This window comes from Mixophyes fleayi, chromosome 4 (genome assembly GCF_038048845.1).
Source record: "Mixophyes fleayi isolate aMixFle1 chromosome 4, aMixFle1.hap1, whole genome shotgun sequence".
In the NCBI taxonomy this organism is placed as follows: Eukaryota; Metazoa; Chordata; class Amphibia; order Anura; family Limnodynastidae; genus Mixophyes; species Mixophyes fleayi.
The window spans coordinates 327,777,074-327,792,598 of record NC_134405.1 but is presented as its reverse complement, the minus strand read 5'-3'; the positions used below and the strand labels follow the sequence as shown (position 1 = coordinate 327,792,598).

At 41.1% G+C, this 15,525-nt stretch overlaps 1 protein-coding gene across 1 annotated transcript in view; it reads right to left on the bottom strand.

The window, feature by feature from the left end:
* Positions 1 to 12,898, bottom strand: part of FGD4 (FYVE, RhoGEF and PH domain containing 4) — a 114,052-nt gene extending 101,154 nt beyond the window's left edge. Inside the window, exon 1 of the mRNA XM_075210320.1 lies at positions 12,572 to 12,898. Within this exon, the coding sequence (XP_075066421.1) occupies positions 12,572 to 12,692 (121 nt within the window). The 5' untranslated portion in view covers positions 12,693 to 12,898. The remainder of the gene's footprint in view (positions 1 to 12,571) is intronic.
* Positions 12,899 to 15,525: the final 2,627 nt, after the last annotated feature.

The following is a 15,525-nucleotide window of genomic DNA, read 5'->3' as shown; positions in this document are numbered from 1 at the left end:
ACTGTTTAATAACTTTACAGAAACACAATCATAAAATATATAATGATTACATTGTTTAAAATAAATATAGCAGAATATTATTTTTTTAGTAGATACGATTGTATTATTTAAATTAAATTCAGAGTTCCGACGCTCCATTGGTTAAAATAAATAACCCTCTATCAGTGTGTGGGGTCCACCGCCTTGTCCAGCCCTGGCTAGCTGATGGGCATGGGTGTAAATGACCAGGGGTCCCCCCCACATGCAGGTGTTTCTTTGTAGTTGGTAGGACACAGGGGATGTCACTTTGTGGTGCAGTGCAATGAAAGTCACAATAATTTGGTCTCCAGACCATCTCTATGACAAACTGAACTCTCTATTTACACTCCTCTTCCTCCAGCACGATAGTCATAATAGCTGCAGCAATACAGAAATATATACAGCTCCTCACTCCTCCAGCACAGTTCTTAATGAGCAATATGAATGTGGTTACAAGTATCTCTCCTCACTCCTCCTGCACACATCTTACACTGCTGGTTTTATCACAGTATATACCAGGTTCTCCTTGTCAAAATAGTTCCACAGCTACTCACAGTTCAGCCTGTGTCTGTTTCTAGTGTACACAGGCAGGAATCACAGTGTAACTTTCAGCTTTGCAAGCAGGGGTTAAATCTTTAGTGTTCTCTCTGCCTCTCTCTGGGTTTCCCACAACTCCCTCTCTTTGCTACAGCCCTCTCTCCAGGGGTCTCTGCTCTTAGATCCCTTAGTATCTGCATGCCACTTGCAGCAATCCCCCCTTCTCTCCAGGGGTCTCTTCTCTGGGGACTCTCTCCATATTCAGGCCACACTTTTCTTGCCTTGGCACAGTCACAGCGCAGCAGCTCCATTTCGGCGGCACTGCACTGAACAGCATCCACGGCACTGTCAAAGAAGCGTCCGCAGCAGTGCTGTATTACTAGCACCGCCGCGGACGCTTCTCTGACAGTGCCGCGGCTGCTGTATTGTACAGTGCCGCTATGTAGGGACACTGTTCTTTGCGGAGGGGTTTCTGGAGAACCAGAAACCCCCCCTGCGTGCGCCCCTGCTCCCAGGCAATGCCGGGGAAGCCTGGGAGGTCTCCAGCTTCTCACATCACCCCTCTCTCTGTCTGTCATAGCAACCAGTCTGAATCACTGCTTTTTTCACAAACACCAAACTCGCCACTAGGGGGCGTTACAATAGCAAAAAAGAAAAAATTTTGAATAAAATGTAATATAGTCAGTTAATTTTTGTAACTGCTGTATTTAAAATATTATATTATAGCTGGTTTTCCTGTTTTCCCCACTGTCTGGTGCTTCAGAACACTGTGGCGCCTTTCAAATCAACGACAATTATAATAAATACCACAGCCCTTGATGTTCAAATAATCTTGGACGGTAAAAAGTGTATATAATATCTTGTTATACAGAGTCGGGCCCTGAACCTCATCATTTAGATTGCAAGCTCTTCAGGAGCCCAATTTTCCAAGTTATTTACCACTGATGATAGAGAAATGCCGTTTGCTATTATACGAGATCAAATAACCCGGGGATCACGGTCTACCAGAAAGGCACTGCGCAAAGTATTGTTCATATACAGTGACCTGGTTATTAGATGGAACGGAGCGGACCATGAAATTAGTGTATGTCTCACAGTTCCTGACAAACTGGTCTGGATAATGGGTTCTAGCATTGACGTATAATTCTAGGCATAGGTCCAACTTAATTAAAGCATTAGAGGAAGATTTCTGCTTGAATCACCTGAAGATTGTTCTTGCAGACTTTACTTGTGCATTTGTGATAGAGATATATATATATATATATATATCTCTATAGTCTCTTGTAGGGCCATGACAAGGCGTTCCATAACAAATCTGATAAACCGTGACTCACCACGGCATTGTGTGTTAGTCATGTGGAATGCCCATCGTTATATTGGGCTTAATTACTACCTAAGGGCTATGTACAAAAATGTGCTAAGACCAGATATTCACTTTCAGTTTCTAAACTAGAACACGTTGGATGTGACAACTTCATTCCATATAGATTCCGTTGTAATATTTACAAGGGGATCACATCACTCTCCTGTTCAGGCTCCTTCCACTATCTGTCTGTAGCTTCCCACTCGCCTCCATTCCCCTCCATTCATTTGCGCCAGGATTTGTTACGGATGAAGGCTCTGATTTAGGCGAGAAATGAAGAGGGTGATTGAGGGTAGTATAGAGGTGTTTTTATTTCAAATAAAATTATGTTTACACTGATGTCTGTTTTATTGAATTTTTCCTTTATGCACTACAAGGACAGGTGGGCACTTGTGGTTCCTCAAGTGCCAGCACTCCCTCGCAGCCATGGGTATGCTGGCACTTATAGCGTGACAAGCACCAGCATGCCCAAACACTTAGTCTGGGCATGCTGGGACCTGTAGTGGAACAGGAACAAAATGGATTTCTACTATCAAACAATTACTATCAGCAAGCGGCTGGTTAAACCTAGAGGGGGGAGGGCACGTTTTATTTTGTGGACCCAATATCCCTAGAGAATACAGCCCCATGCTGACCCCCGATTTTGCTAGTACCAGCCTAGGCTGACAGCAACTAGGGTTAGTTTTAGCCTTTTTTTTTTATTTTTTACATTTGTCGTTTTTGTTTTGTTTTTAAATCTAGTGATTTATGTTGACATTTTAACTGTGTCGACATTATGAACATGTAGACATTTTGGTGTACACATTTTCACTGTCAACATTTCATACCCAACCCTTCAAAACAGGGTACAAATAGACAAACAAAATTGTGCTCATACCCTAGCCAAATCAAACCTTGAAAGGACAATTAGAGTCTGGTTATTAAATTAGTCCAATGAGCATACTCACAGCTAGTGCACAGGAAAAGCATGCAACAGTAATTCCCACAGCAACCAATCAGATTGTAAATTTAAGTAACAGAGTATATCAGAATCAGAGTATATCACAATCAGCATTGAAAGTTCCTAATGGCGAGGTATCCTTGGTGCCCCTAACTACAACATCATGGGTGGGGTCACCAGTAAAAAAAAATGATCCAGTGTGGCTAGGTACACACTGGATCATTTTTGTCCAATAATCGGGCAAATCAGCCAACATACGACCGTTCAGTCGGAAGTCGGGTTAGTGTGTATAGTGACGCAATGGTCGAAAGTTGTTTCAAAGTATCGACTGTCGGCTCATTAGGTTGGTCGTACGGTTTAATATTTTCCGACCAATCATGTAGTGTGTGTGCACTCTAGCTCACGATCTCCATAGAGTCCTGTTCTTTTCAGGCGATGCTAGCGATGAATGTCCTGGTGAATAAATGTAGAGAGTGCTGTAGAAGGAATAATTTATTTGTTTGTTCTGAGACAGAATGTTTTGTTTCAGAGTCACAGAAGCTAACGAAATTAGTTAGGACATGTGGATAGTTATAACCAGGCGGTTTTAATCAGGGTGACAATGTGACAAGAATGAATGAATGAATATTGTACTGTCATTCTCTGAAGACTAGAGGACCAGATGAAGGACCAGATGAAGAGCACAGATCTGAAGGTAAATCGTGCTAGTGTGTATGTATGGATGAATCGTCAGACTGATCGGACCTTCAGTCGTAGGTACAATCATTTGAGACAACACGTCTGTCCGAAAATTCTTCAGTGTGTACTTAGCCTTAGATATGTGTCTGTATCACAGGAAGTGTGGTAAGAAATAAAAGAGGTGGATTCAAGAACGGAACAGTGACTATGACCCAGTGGATGAATCCTGGGTAGTTCTGGAGATAAAACACTGGAAGCTGGTCTGGAGGATTGCAGGGATCAGCAGAATAGGGGACACGGCGTAAGGAAAATCCCCAAAATGGTGAGGATGGGTCTGTTTAACCGGTTTTACCTGATGCAGCTGCATTTTGGGTAACTAGGTCCCGGTGATGATTTATAGATATAGCTTCTGACCCGGAGAATTGAGCAGTAAGTTAGGCTGGTTCAAGACTAATGACAATTGCTGGAGGGACATAGCTTACTGCAAAAGCTAAGGGGTTTGCTGCACGGATAAAGTCAGTCATTTTCCTGATCACAAGTTTCTAGCTATGATTAGAAACAACTTTACTGGATTTTGATCAGTGCAGCGGGTGAAATAGTCGCCTTAGCAGATAAATCATCACATACCCTGATCATGGACAGACTATTTAGATGAAAGATAAGGTTTTCAATATTCAATGTTACATGTTCTGTCCCTTCTAGTTTCAAACTGCCCCATGCACTTTTTTTTCCCTGCATTTCAAACGTGGAACCAGACACTGTTCAACCCGATATACCGGCTGAGCAATGTAATTGGTAATGAGATGGGAGCTAGGATGGGCACTGCACAGTTATGATCTGATCACTGAGGCTGTAGGACAGGCTTGGCTAACCTGTGGCACTAAAGGTGTTGTTAAACTACAAGCCCCAGCATGCTTTGCCAATATATAGCAGCTCATTGAAGGAGACTGCTTTAATATTACAGCCTACTGCCCAGGGGCAGAAGAAGGTAAAATAATATACGTTGTTCACTGTTAGACTCTGTAAGAAAGTGACGTTTAATAGAGTATTATCTCCTCGCTCCTTTAAAGACATCTAAAGCCATAACCCAGATCTTTGAGACAATATCCTACTGGGATCTGAAACAGGGAAAAAAAGTTAAGATTGTAAAGCACAACACGTCAGTTAACCTGTTATGACATAACTGTCCCTATCCAATCATATGAATCCCCCAATTCATATTACACGCACTCTGATTTCAAAATGATACAAGATAGAGAATATAATGTCCAGTGTGGTACAGAGGGGCAACACATTTATTTACCATAATTATAAATATTTGATGTGTTTAATTTACATCATTCCATTCTACAGCACATGGGCTTTGAAATATATAGTAATTACAAAATAAGGGCTTGGCATGCTCTCTAATACATGGCCATGTTCTGGAAAGATTAGTATTCGTACAAAAAGTGTCCTGGATGATACATAAGCGATACTTTCAGCACCTGTGAGAGAAATAAAATACTGTACATTCTTTTTGAGGACTATGGGGCAGATTTATTAATGGGCGACACAACGTTTCTCACTTTGACCTATACATGAAAGACATAATACTGCCATCGCTAGCGGTAATACACGCCGATGTTATCATAAACAGATATGGCTTCCCCAATGCTTTAGTATCACCGGGGCATTTGTACCAAACCAATAGCTAGATTTTATTATTTGTCCGTTTTTAAACATTATTTTTTAAAAAAAATTTAAGAAGTGTAACTGAAAGAACAGCTCAGGCACACTGACGTCTGCAAAAACCGGACCTGCAAAGTGGTTCGTTAACCATTAATCACACCGGGCCAGTATTGGCCGGTAGCTGAGAATCTGTCAGCTGCCCCGGCGATACAATGCTGATAATTGCAGCAATAAGGAACTTTTTTTTTATTAACTACATAACCTGATCACCGGAGAAAGGAGCGGATTGGTAAATAGGCCCATATATCTTGTTGTTTGCACACTGTAGATGATTAGTTAAGCATTGATGCCAAAAGTCTAATGTCTTCGTGCTAGTTTGTGGCATCCCTTACATTGCAACATGGTTACAGACATCCTACAGGTGACTCATATTAGCGACACCTGCATATCTGTATGTAGAATATGTGGAGTCAAAGACTTCATTATATATAGGTCATATAATTGATACTCCTGTAAACATTCAGTAGAAACATTCCTATGCAGAGGGTCCATACAGATCTGACAAGAGTCTTTTTCAAGGCCTTGAAGGCGGTGTTAAATGATAATACATCACACTATCATATCCCCCTTTGGGGCTATGATGGTGTGATGAAAAAGACTCTTGTCTTGAGTCGAAACGCGTTGGGCTTATAGATGTGAGCTGGATCGTTTCTACATTTGGATTGGTATACTTTGAGATGCAACTTGTTCAGAGAAATCTGGTATGAGTTTTTTTACATTACCAGGTTCCATGTTAGAGACTTGATACATGTTTTTATATTCATTGATGTTATTCCTGCGGAACATTCTCTTGTGCAACAAATGCAGTGTTAAACGATAATATACTAGATCCTGTTTATTATTTCTCTTGTTATATGAACTTTGGAGTCGTTTCTGTGGCTGAGTTCGAAGGAGGAATTTGTGGATCATATTTGAAATGCTGAATATCGTTAGAAATCTTGTGAGCATAAAGCCTTTGGGGGATATGATGGTGTGAAAAACACAGGAATTTATTGGTGTTGCTTCATCCTCAATCACAAGGTGGAGAAAGAAAACCTCTTTCTGGGATTCTTGGACTATTGAAACTCTTGTTTTAAGACATATTGCACTATTATTCCCTTTACTTGTGTTCTTGTATGAGTCCATATCTCAGATTATCTGAGCCCATGTAAAGAGATGGATCAAGTCTGAACTTCTAGTGGGAGGATCACAGTATTATAGACCTAAAGAGGAATATATCATCATCTCATGTGTTTAAAGGTGTGCGCTAAGTGTACGTTTACCAATTATATTTTACTGTGTATTTTTATGTGGAGGGAAGTGGACGCTCCAATACATGTAACAGGCTGCATACTTAGTGAAGCACCATATTAATCAATTGCTTTATATTGTGAACATTGACAGATATTCTGCAGATTATTAATATAAATAGCAAAGGGAAATCTAGGTCAATAAATTAGATTCTTCATAAGGAAGAAAGAAAAAATAAGATTTGGACTCAGAATATGACCTCTGAACAAATAACCGTTTAAAACACCTTTTCCGATCATGTATTAACAGACGTTTCTGCAAGTGCAGCATTGAATTATTATAACGGCATCCACAATACGTGTCCTTGGGCAGCTAATTTATGAAAGGAGAATATTGATCACTGTCACTGCAAATGGAGGAATTTTCCAGGCACAGGTAAAGCAGCCCGAGTCTCACCAGCAGCTACAATTCCCCTTGCTTTCGGCAGTGGACAGGGGTCAGAATGAGCACTCGGATTGGTCTGCGGCTACGCAGCAAGTTGCGATGCTCTGTGTGTTCTGACACCTTTCTATCAGTCAGCATTAACTTTTTCAGCAATTTGTGCTACAGTAGCTCTTCTGTGGGATTGGACCAGACAGGCTAGCCTGCGCTCCCCACGCGCATCAATGAGCCTTGGGCGCCCATGACCCAGTCACTGGTTCACTGGTTGTCCTTCCTTGGACCACTTTTGGTAGGAACTAACCACTGCATACCGGGAACTAGGGGCGGACCCAGACATTTGCCCTACCCGGGACGATTTAGGCCCCGCCCCTTTCTGTGTTCTAAGGCTGCCAGCGGCTGCACAGTATGTGCAGGTCCGTTCAGCAGTGAAAGTGTGCTGTCCCGCTGCTCTGATTGTGTTTAAAACACAATCAGAGCAGCCGGGCAGCATACTGTCACTGCTGAACGGACCTGCACAGTGTGCAGCTGTCGGCAGCAAGCCCCTGGTAGGGGGGGGCGATCGCCCCGATCACCCCCCCTGGATCCGCCACTGCCGGGAACACCCCACAACACCTGCCGTTTTGGAGATGCTCTGACCCAGTCATCCAGCCACCACAATATAGCCCTTCTCAAAGTCATTCTCATCCTTACGCTTGTCCAGTGTTCCTGCTTCCAGCTCATCAACTTCAAGAACTGACTGTTCACTTACTGCCTAATATATTCCATCCACTGACAGGTGCCATTGTAACAAGACAATCAATGTTATTCACTTATATATATATATATATATATATATATATATATATAAAACAAAAGAGTTGCCTATAACTATGAGGAAAGATTTTTTCTATTGCAATCGCTGTAAAAGTACCAAACTACCACCAAACCAGAGGCGATGAAAAAAAAAAAAAAAAAAATCACAGTAAAAGAAAATACCATCACAGAGAGAATCTCCTGCGACACCTCAGGAGTAATTTATCTGATAGAGTGTCCCTGCGGGATACAATATGTAACATCAGGATAGCGGAGCACATACGCAATATAAAACTAATTTGAAGCACATAGTGGCGCACGCTTGTCAGCTGAACGCACACCTGACCCTTCTGTGTTGAGATTTATGGGCATAAAAAAAAAAGTAACTGAACACACCTGAACTTAGGGGATCCGAGCCAGCTCGGTACTGTCGCGCGCCCTCGGAATCGAAAACAAGGCAAAAGTCATTGTTACATCGTCAGATCTCACGTGTTTTGGATTCCTTTTTAAACTCCAACATCATGGGGGATGGGAGGGAGGTCGGACCCCCATTTTTGTTTTCTGCCACTACTGTGTGCCAATGTTTCCTAGATGTGCTAGGAACTGCTGTGTGTTTGTGTCATTGCTCTGTCGCTTACCATCCAGCCAGGTCGCTGCAGTATTTGTCCGAATGTATGAAAATAATATTGTGATCTGTGAGGTAGTCAAAATTGACTGCAAATGACTTGAAATTAGTGTTATTGAGGTTAACAAGAATGTACAGGACAAAAATTATGTGATTTTAGCATATTTTAGTTTTCATTTATAAAAATCCAAAACACCAAGCTAATCCAGATCCAAAACCAAAACCACTTTACTGGGGTCAGTGAGCATCTCTAATTGAAACCTACGGGATCCCATAGACATTTCTGCAATTTTGGAACCATTTTTATACCTTCATTTTGGACATCACCGCATTAAATATATGAACTATGGCACAAGTTAATTAAGTGTTGTAAGGATTACATAACTTTGCACTGTGCACCTTTGAAGGGAACATCCGTATGAACTATTGCCTTCTGAAACCCTCATTACCATTCATAGAGAAGTTCTTTGTTATTATGTGGCTATAATTTGCTTGATGGTTATGTTGTAACAATTCATCTCCCCTTGTGTTATACTTAATTGGTTGTACCCATATTAATACAATATTTGCAAACGCTGATTATTTGTCATCCTTTTGGGTTACTTATTACTCTCTACCGCTCAAACTCGCTATTAGAATTTGTCATCCATATACTTTTCTTACGCGTTTGCACCTTGGATACACATGTAAAATAGAAAAATAACCCTAGATTTTAAATAGACTTTTGGCAATTTTGTAACAGCAATGCTGACAAAGATCTTTTTGTAAGTTTGCAATTAACTGTTCTTCGTTAGCCAAGGGCAAAAACCACTCTTGCTGTGTGAGGAAACAGTCCCACAACTTCCATGATTATACATTTCTAAAAGAAATAATCAGGCTGATCAGGTTGTGGTTCCAAAGCACAAAAGGTACATTTTGCATATAAGTCAGTTCAAAAGTACAAAATTAACACGCATTATGGTGGTCAAGTGTGACTGGGAGCAACATTGGGCATTCAATCCAGAGTCCTGAGTTATTTATACACCAGAGGATGCAGGGAAGGGGGGAGGGGGGATTGATTACATAACAGGAGTTTAAGTCACAGTTCAACAGGTCACTTCTCTATAGGCCAAAGACCAGAGATAGTCCAAGAACACAGTCAACTATATGTCAGCTCTTCAGATACTGGTCGAACCAGTAATTCCTCTCAGGCTCCCACCATTAAAGAGTTCCACGAGCGTACTTAGTATAATGTTATATAATGTTGGGCAGCATGGTGGCGTAGTGGTTAGCACCTCTGCCTTACAGCACTGGGGTCATGAGTTCAATTCCTGACCATGGCCTTATCTGTGTGGAGTTTGTATGTTCTCCCCGTGTTTACGTGGGTTTCCTCCCACACTCCAAAAACATACTGGTAGGTTAATTGGCTGCTAACAAATTGACTCTAATCTGTGTGTTTCCTAGGGGATTTAGAATGTAAGCCCCAATGGGGCAGGGACTGATGTGAGTGAGTTCTCTGTACAGCGCTGCGGAATTAGCGGCGCTATATAAATAAATGGTGATGATGATGATGATGATGATGAAAGTCTGACTTTATACACAAGGAAAGGATAATACTAATAAATCAGAAGTTATCATACACTGTTGCGATCACAATACGATAGCAGCCAAACGCAAACATGTGCGTTTAATTGCGATCGCATCGTACGCGACATAATCATATTTATACATTGATCCAGATTGATCTTTCATACAATTTTAATCATTTGACTTATAGTTAGCTGTGATACCGTATATACCACTGAGGCCCATTGTAAATTTTGTACTAGGGCCCATAAAGTGTTAAATTAATTTATCTTGCTGTTAGTGGGCCCATTTCTGTTTACTGCTTAACTACACCTCAGGAGAAATCTAATTATTTTTGTCAGACCGTGGTTGGCAATGTCAGTAAGGAGCAATTAAATGTGTATTATAGGAGTTAATACCGATGTGTGCGTGTGTTTGGCATTGGAGTAATGATTTTTCACACACATACCAAAGGATCAAGAGAGCAAACTAGGTCGTTCTAGTCTTACCAATAAACATGTAGTCTAACAGGGAGGTAAATAAACAGACTATAAACTAAATGGCTAATGACAGTCGCAAAGAAAATCGTATTAAATTTGAGGATACACGACTTGACAGATGCCTCGAGTAACGTCAAATGTCAGTCTTGTCATTCTGAACAGGACAACCCAACACGACAAGTATTTATACGACGCAAAAACACAGATGCTTTAGGGCAGCATGGTGGTCTAGTGGTTAGCACTTCTGCCTCACAGCACTGGGGTCATGAATTCGATTCCAGACCATGGCCTTATCTGTGTGGAGTTTGTATTTTCTCCCCGTGTTTGCGTGGGTTTCCTCCGGGTGCTCTGGTTTCCTCCAACAATCCAAAAACATACTGGTAGGTTAATTGGCTGCTAACAAATTGACCCTAGTCTCTCTCTCTGTCTGTGTGTGTTTGTTAAGGAATTTAGACTGAAATCTTCAATGGGGCAGGGACTGATGTGAATGAGTTCTCTGTACAGCGCTACGGAATTAGTGGCGCTATATAAATAAATGGTGATGATGATGATGGAATAAGCTGAACTAAAGTGACAGAAACCCCTTTAATGTGTGAATAAAACTTATTTTAAATATGCATGTTATTAAACACGCATAGAGCTTATAACTGTGAACATACCCACATTTGTTTTGTTTTATTTTGGATTTGTCATTTGCAATTAAATGTCAATATCCTTTTGCTCCATAATGTCACTCATTCATTGTTTTTAATGTCCCCGCGGGAGGCCCACACTGAGCGCTGGCTGCCATCGTCTGCTGCTCCTTCATGTCAGTGACAGGCTACGAGTGTGGCACTGCGCTATGATGTCATAGCCAAGCGCATTGTTAATGTTCACCGGTTTGCCAATACTGCGTAGTCTGTCATACTGGTTCAGTCGGAAAAAAAAATTGCTGCCTCCTCCTCGCTTAAGTGATTTTAATGAACATCTCTCTTTACATACAAGAAAGGGTTTATTTAAAGTTTTCCACAGGTACCCTTTAAAATTTAAAGGGTACCTTTGGAAAACACACAGTGGGGGCAGCCATTTTGTGGGCAATATTTAGGATGTTACCAAAACCATTATTATCTCCTGCCTTGACTACGACAACCTCCTCATCCGTCTTTTTCCCTCTACAATTCGTCCTAAATGCCGTGGGCTCCTCCGTTGCGTCACTCCGCAAAATCCCTACACTGGCTCCCTATTCCCACCATAATTCAATTCAAACTTCTCACCCTCAGCAACGCCTCCCTTTTATACATGTCTGACCTTGCCCACTGACCTACCAGGGCATACACGTGAGGTAACCCATAGCATGCTTCTCAACTGTCCCGATTTCAAAGGTACAGTCCCAATTTTTAGGACCCTGTCCCACCCAGGGACATGTTTGTCCCGTGGGTGGAAATGTTGGGGGGGGGGGAAGCCCCTCGGGGGTGTGGCCACACCCCTGTCCGACAGCACGGAACTTGTATGTTGGGAGGTATGCGTTAATACCCCATGATTTAATGGTTATGTCCCTGGCAACGTCCCTATTTTTCAGTACCAACTAAATTCCTAATTTTACGCACAATATATGTAATGATTGCAATATATTCTTACTCGCTGGGTCTTAGAAGTTAATATTAATTGAAGAGGAGTATTTAAAATGTAAAAAAAAAATAATAAAGTTTACTAAACCGCACCAAAGTAAACGGTCTTATTATATTCCATGCTATGTACTAAAATATGATTTACATTTTATGTTGTCAATCACAATAGTCTCTTATACCATTATACAATAGCTCAGTATATGTTGTTATTTCACCTAAACAATGTCTCCCAGAACGTTACACAAATGTTGGTAATATTCAAATATATAACAGGTTATAATGCACAGACTGATTCTAGTGTGAACATGATACTGGTATTTGCAGAGTGACTCAGACATGGCAGCTGGTAAATGTGTAACTACACTGTGGGGGGGGGGTTAGCACAGGTTTGTGCCCAAAATAAGACCCCTTTGGATGCACAGTGTGTACAGTCAGCAGAAGTTGCAGAAATAACTGTGTTTAATGTACAATCGTGTCTTTATTTATGGCACAATCACCACTAGCACCATACACACAGCTGCACACAATATAATCAGTTTATCCTTTGCCCTTGGCTGTACTCACCATTCTGCTCCCCATTGCCATTGTGCACAGACAGGACCAAGGTGCCAGTGGGCAGGCATGGGTTGGATTTCCTGCGAATAGCCACCCTCCTAAAATCGTCTGAGCTCATGGCTGTACTCATGTGGAATTTGCAAAATGCAACAGGTATCCAGAATAAAATCTCACTCCTCCTGGCTGTGCAATACTACTCCTGAGAGATAAATGCCATCCAAAGTCTGTAGCTACAGAAATGCCAACCACTCTCTGTATCCAGGTGTCTATCTGCAGAAATCTCCAAAAACAACCTTCCCCCCCTAACCAACCCCAGCTCTGCTTTAAGCTGATCAACAACTGCTGCTACACGCTAGGGCATGTGTGTGTGAGTGACAGGTCAGGGAGGGGTGCAGCTCTGCCCCGCCCCCTTCTCCTGGCTCCTCCCTCACCTGGGAGCTGTGCTCACCTTAGCATCACAGTTCAGTGCCAGTGTTAATGTAGACTGGTTGCTATGGTTGGTACAGTTCCAATTATAGAACAAGATTCACACTTGACTTTGTGTAAACAGCTAAGGAAACATCTTCACCCTGGTAACACTTTAGTTGTCACTAATTTATATCTGTTATTTCCAACTAGAGCTTAAATTGTCTGTGCAATGGTTAGCTATAAACATGTTTACATATATGCAAATGAGTAAACCTGAAATACATATTTATCTCAGGTTAGTTTAAATAAATGAACATTGCATAGATAAATTATTTTTATAATCAATATGATTTTCATAGGTGCAAACATTTAAAAATCATTTTCAGAGTCATCATGTGCAATACTTGTATTGGCGTAACTAAGAGCCCTCCAATTCCCAATCATCATCATCATCACCATTTATTTATATAGCGCCACTAATTCCGCAGCGCTGTACAGAGAACTCACGTCAGTCCCTGCCCCATTGGGGCTTACAGTCTAAATTCTCTAACATACACACAGACAGAGACAGAGACAGACACACAGACTAGGGTCAATTTGTTAGCAGCCAATTAACCTACCAGTATGTTTTTGGAGTGTGGGAGGAAACCCACGCAAACACGGCAATCATGTCATGTTTACTGAGCTGAATTATGCTTATTTTTATTTTTTATTTTGAATACTCTTCTTCAATAAATAGTAATTTAGCAAGACCAAAGAATAAAAATAGATTAGAAATGTGTCGTTGCAGTTGGTCAATGTTGCAAAATAGGGTTTTCTGGGGACAAAAACCTTGGACTGTCAAAATTAGGGACAGTTGGATCTATGGTTTTCCATAAACTCTTTTTCAGCATAAACAGAAAGGTGTTCTCAAGTCTGAAAGATTTTCTGTTCAAAGAACAAAATCCAGTGACGTTATTTCAGTGACATTTTCTTTTACTAGGATGATGTAAACAATATGGCAGATTCTGCTTACAGACAAATTGCCTGATGTGCATTGGAAAACAAAAAACTTTCCTTGCAGATTTTTCCAATTGTTTTATATCAAAGATCTTTTATTTATTGTCAAGTACATGAAATGTATGTTTCTAAGGGGTAAATGTATCAAGCTGCGGGTTTGAAAAAGTGGAGACGTTGCCTATAGCAACCAATCAGATTCTAACTGGTATTTTGTAGAATGTACTGAATAAATGATAACTAGAATCTGATTGGTTGCTATAGGCAACATCTCCACTTTTTCAAACCCACAGCTTGATAAATTCACCCCCAAGTGCTACTAGTAAGTGTTTTTACACAAAGAAAATGTCCACTTCTCCTACTGCCTTCATTGTAAAACTATCAAATACAATTCACTTACATTTTCCACAACTTCTAAATTTCCGCTTTGACGACTGTTACAAGTGTGTGAAAGAATCAAATGGTGATAATCAAACCAGTTTGTCTGGGACCTCTGCCACACCTTCAGTTAACAAAGGGGGACATAGATGGACTATAGACTTTTTGGACTATAGCAGGGTCGAGTTTCTGACCCCAGGGACCTAAATACCTCTAGTCTCTAGCACATTCCTCCATATTATTAGGTGCATTTATCCAAAATAAGAGGACCTATTTTATTCATTCTTAAAAACGAGTCACACACAGATGTGCAAGCGACTTAATGGGAGGGGCTAGAGCACCATGTAGCCAATTAAAGGATTAGAATATTAGCTGGGGCACAGATTATTTACAGAGAAGACTGTGCTGATCCGGGGTCATGTAGAGGTAGTGACCTCTGTATTCATTATGTTAGTGAGGACAGATCAGCAAGCAGCAGTGTCATGACCCGAGCAAGGGAGTGGAGGTAAAGGTGAAGCCACAGATTGAGTGTTTTATAATGAAAGGAGCAGGGTCCTCCAACAGCACATTGTAGTAATGTGGGATTTTTGTGTTGAAAGTTTATGGTGTCAACTTGACTTATTTACTGTATTTTCTTTTTTAATTGTTTGAAAGCAACTCAAGATGTCCCTAAATTTTTGTATACCTCCAACATAGCTATAATAAACATATGGGGCAGTATGGTGGCTAAGTGGTTAGCACTTCTGCCTTACAGCACTGGGGTCATGAGTTCAATTCTCCACCATGGCCGTTTCTGTGAAGAAGTTTGTATGTTCCCCCCCGTGTTTGCATGAGTTTCCTCCGGGTGCTCTGGTTTCCTCCCACACTCCAAAAACATACTGGTAGGTTAATTGGCTGCTAAGAAATTGACCCTAGTCTGTCTGTGTGTGTGTGTGTGTGTGTTAGGGGATTTAAACTATAAGCCCCAATAGGGCAGGGACTGATGTGAATGAGTTCTCTGTACAGCGCTGCAGAATTATTGGCGCTATATAAATAAATGATGATGATGATATGGGACTGGGCTCTGGGCTTTTTTGAGAGACTATCAACACCTTTGCCTATAGTACCAATCTACAGATAAATATCTTCCATACCTACCAACTGTCCTGATTTTGGCAGAACATCAAGATTTGTGGGTGGCG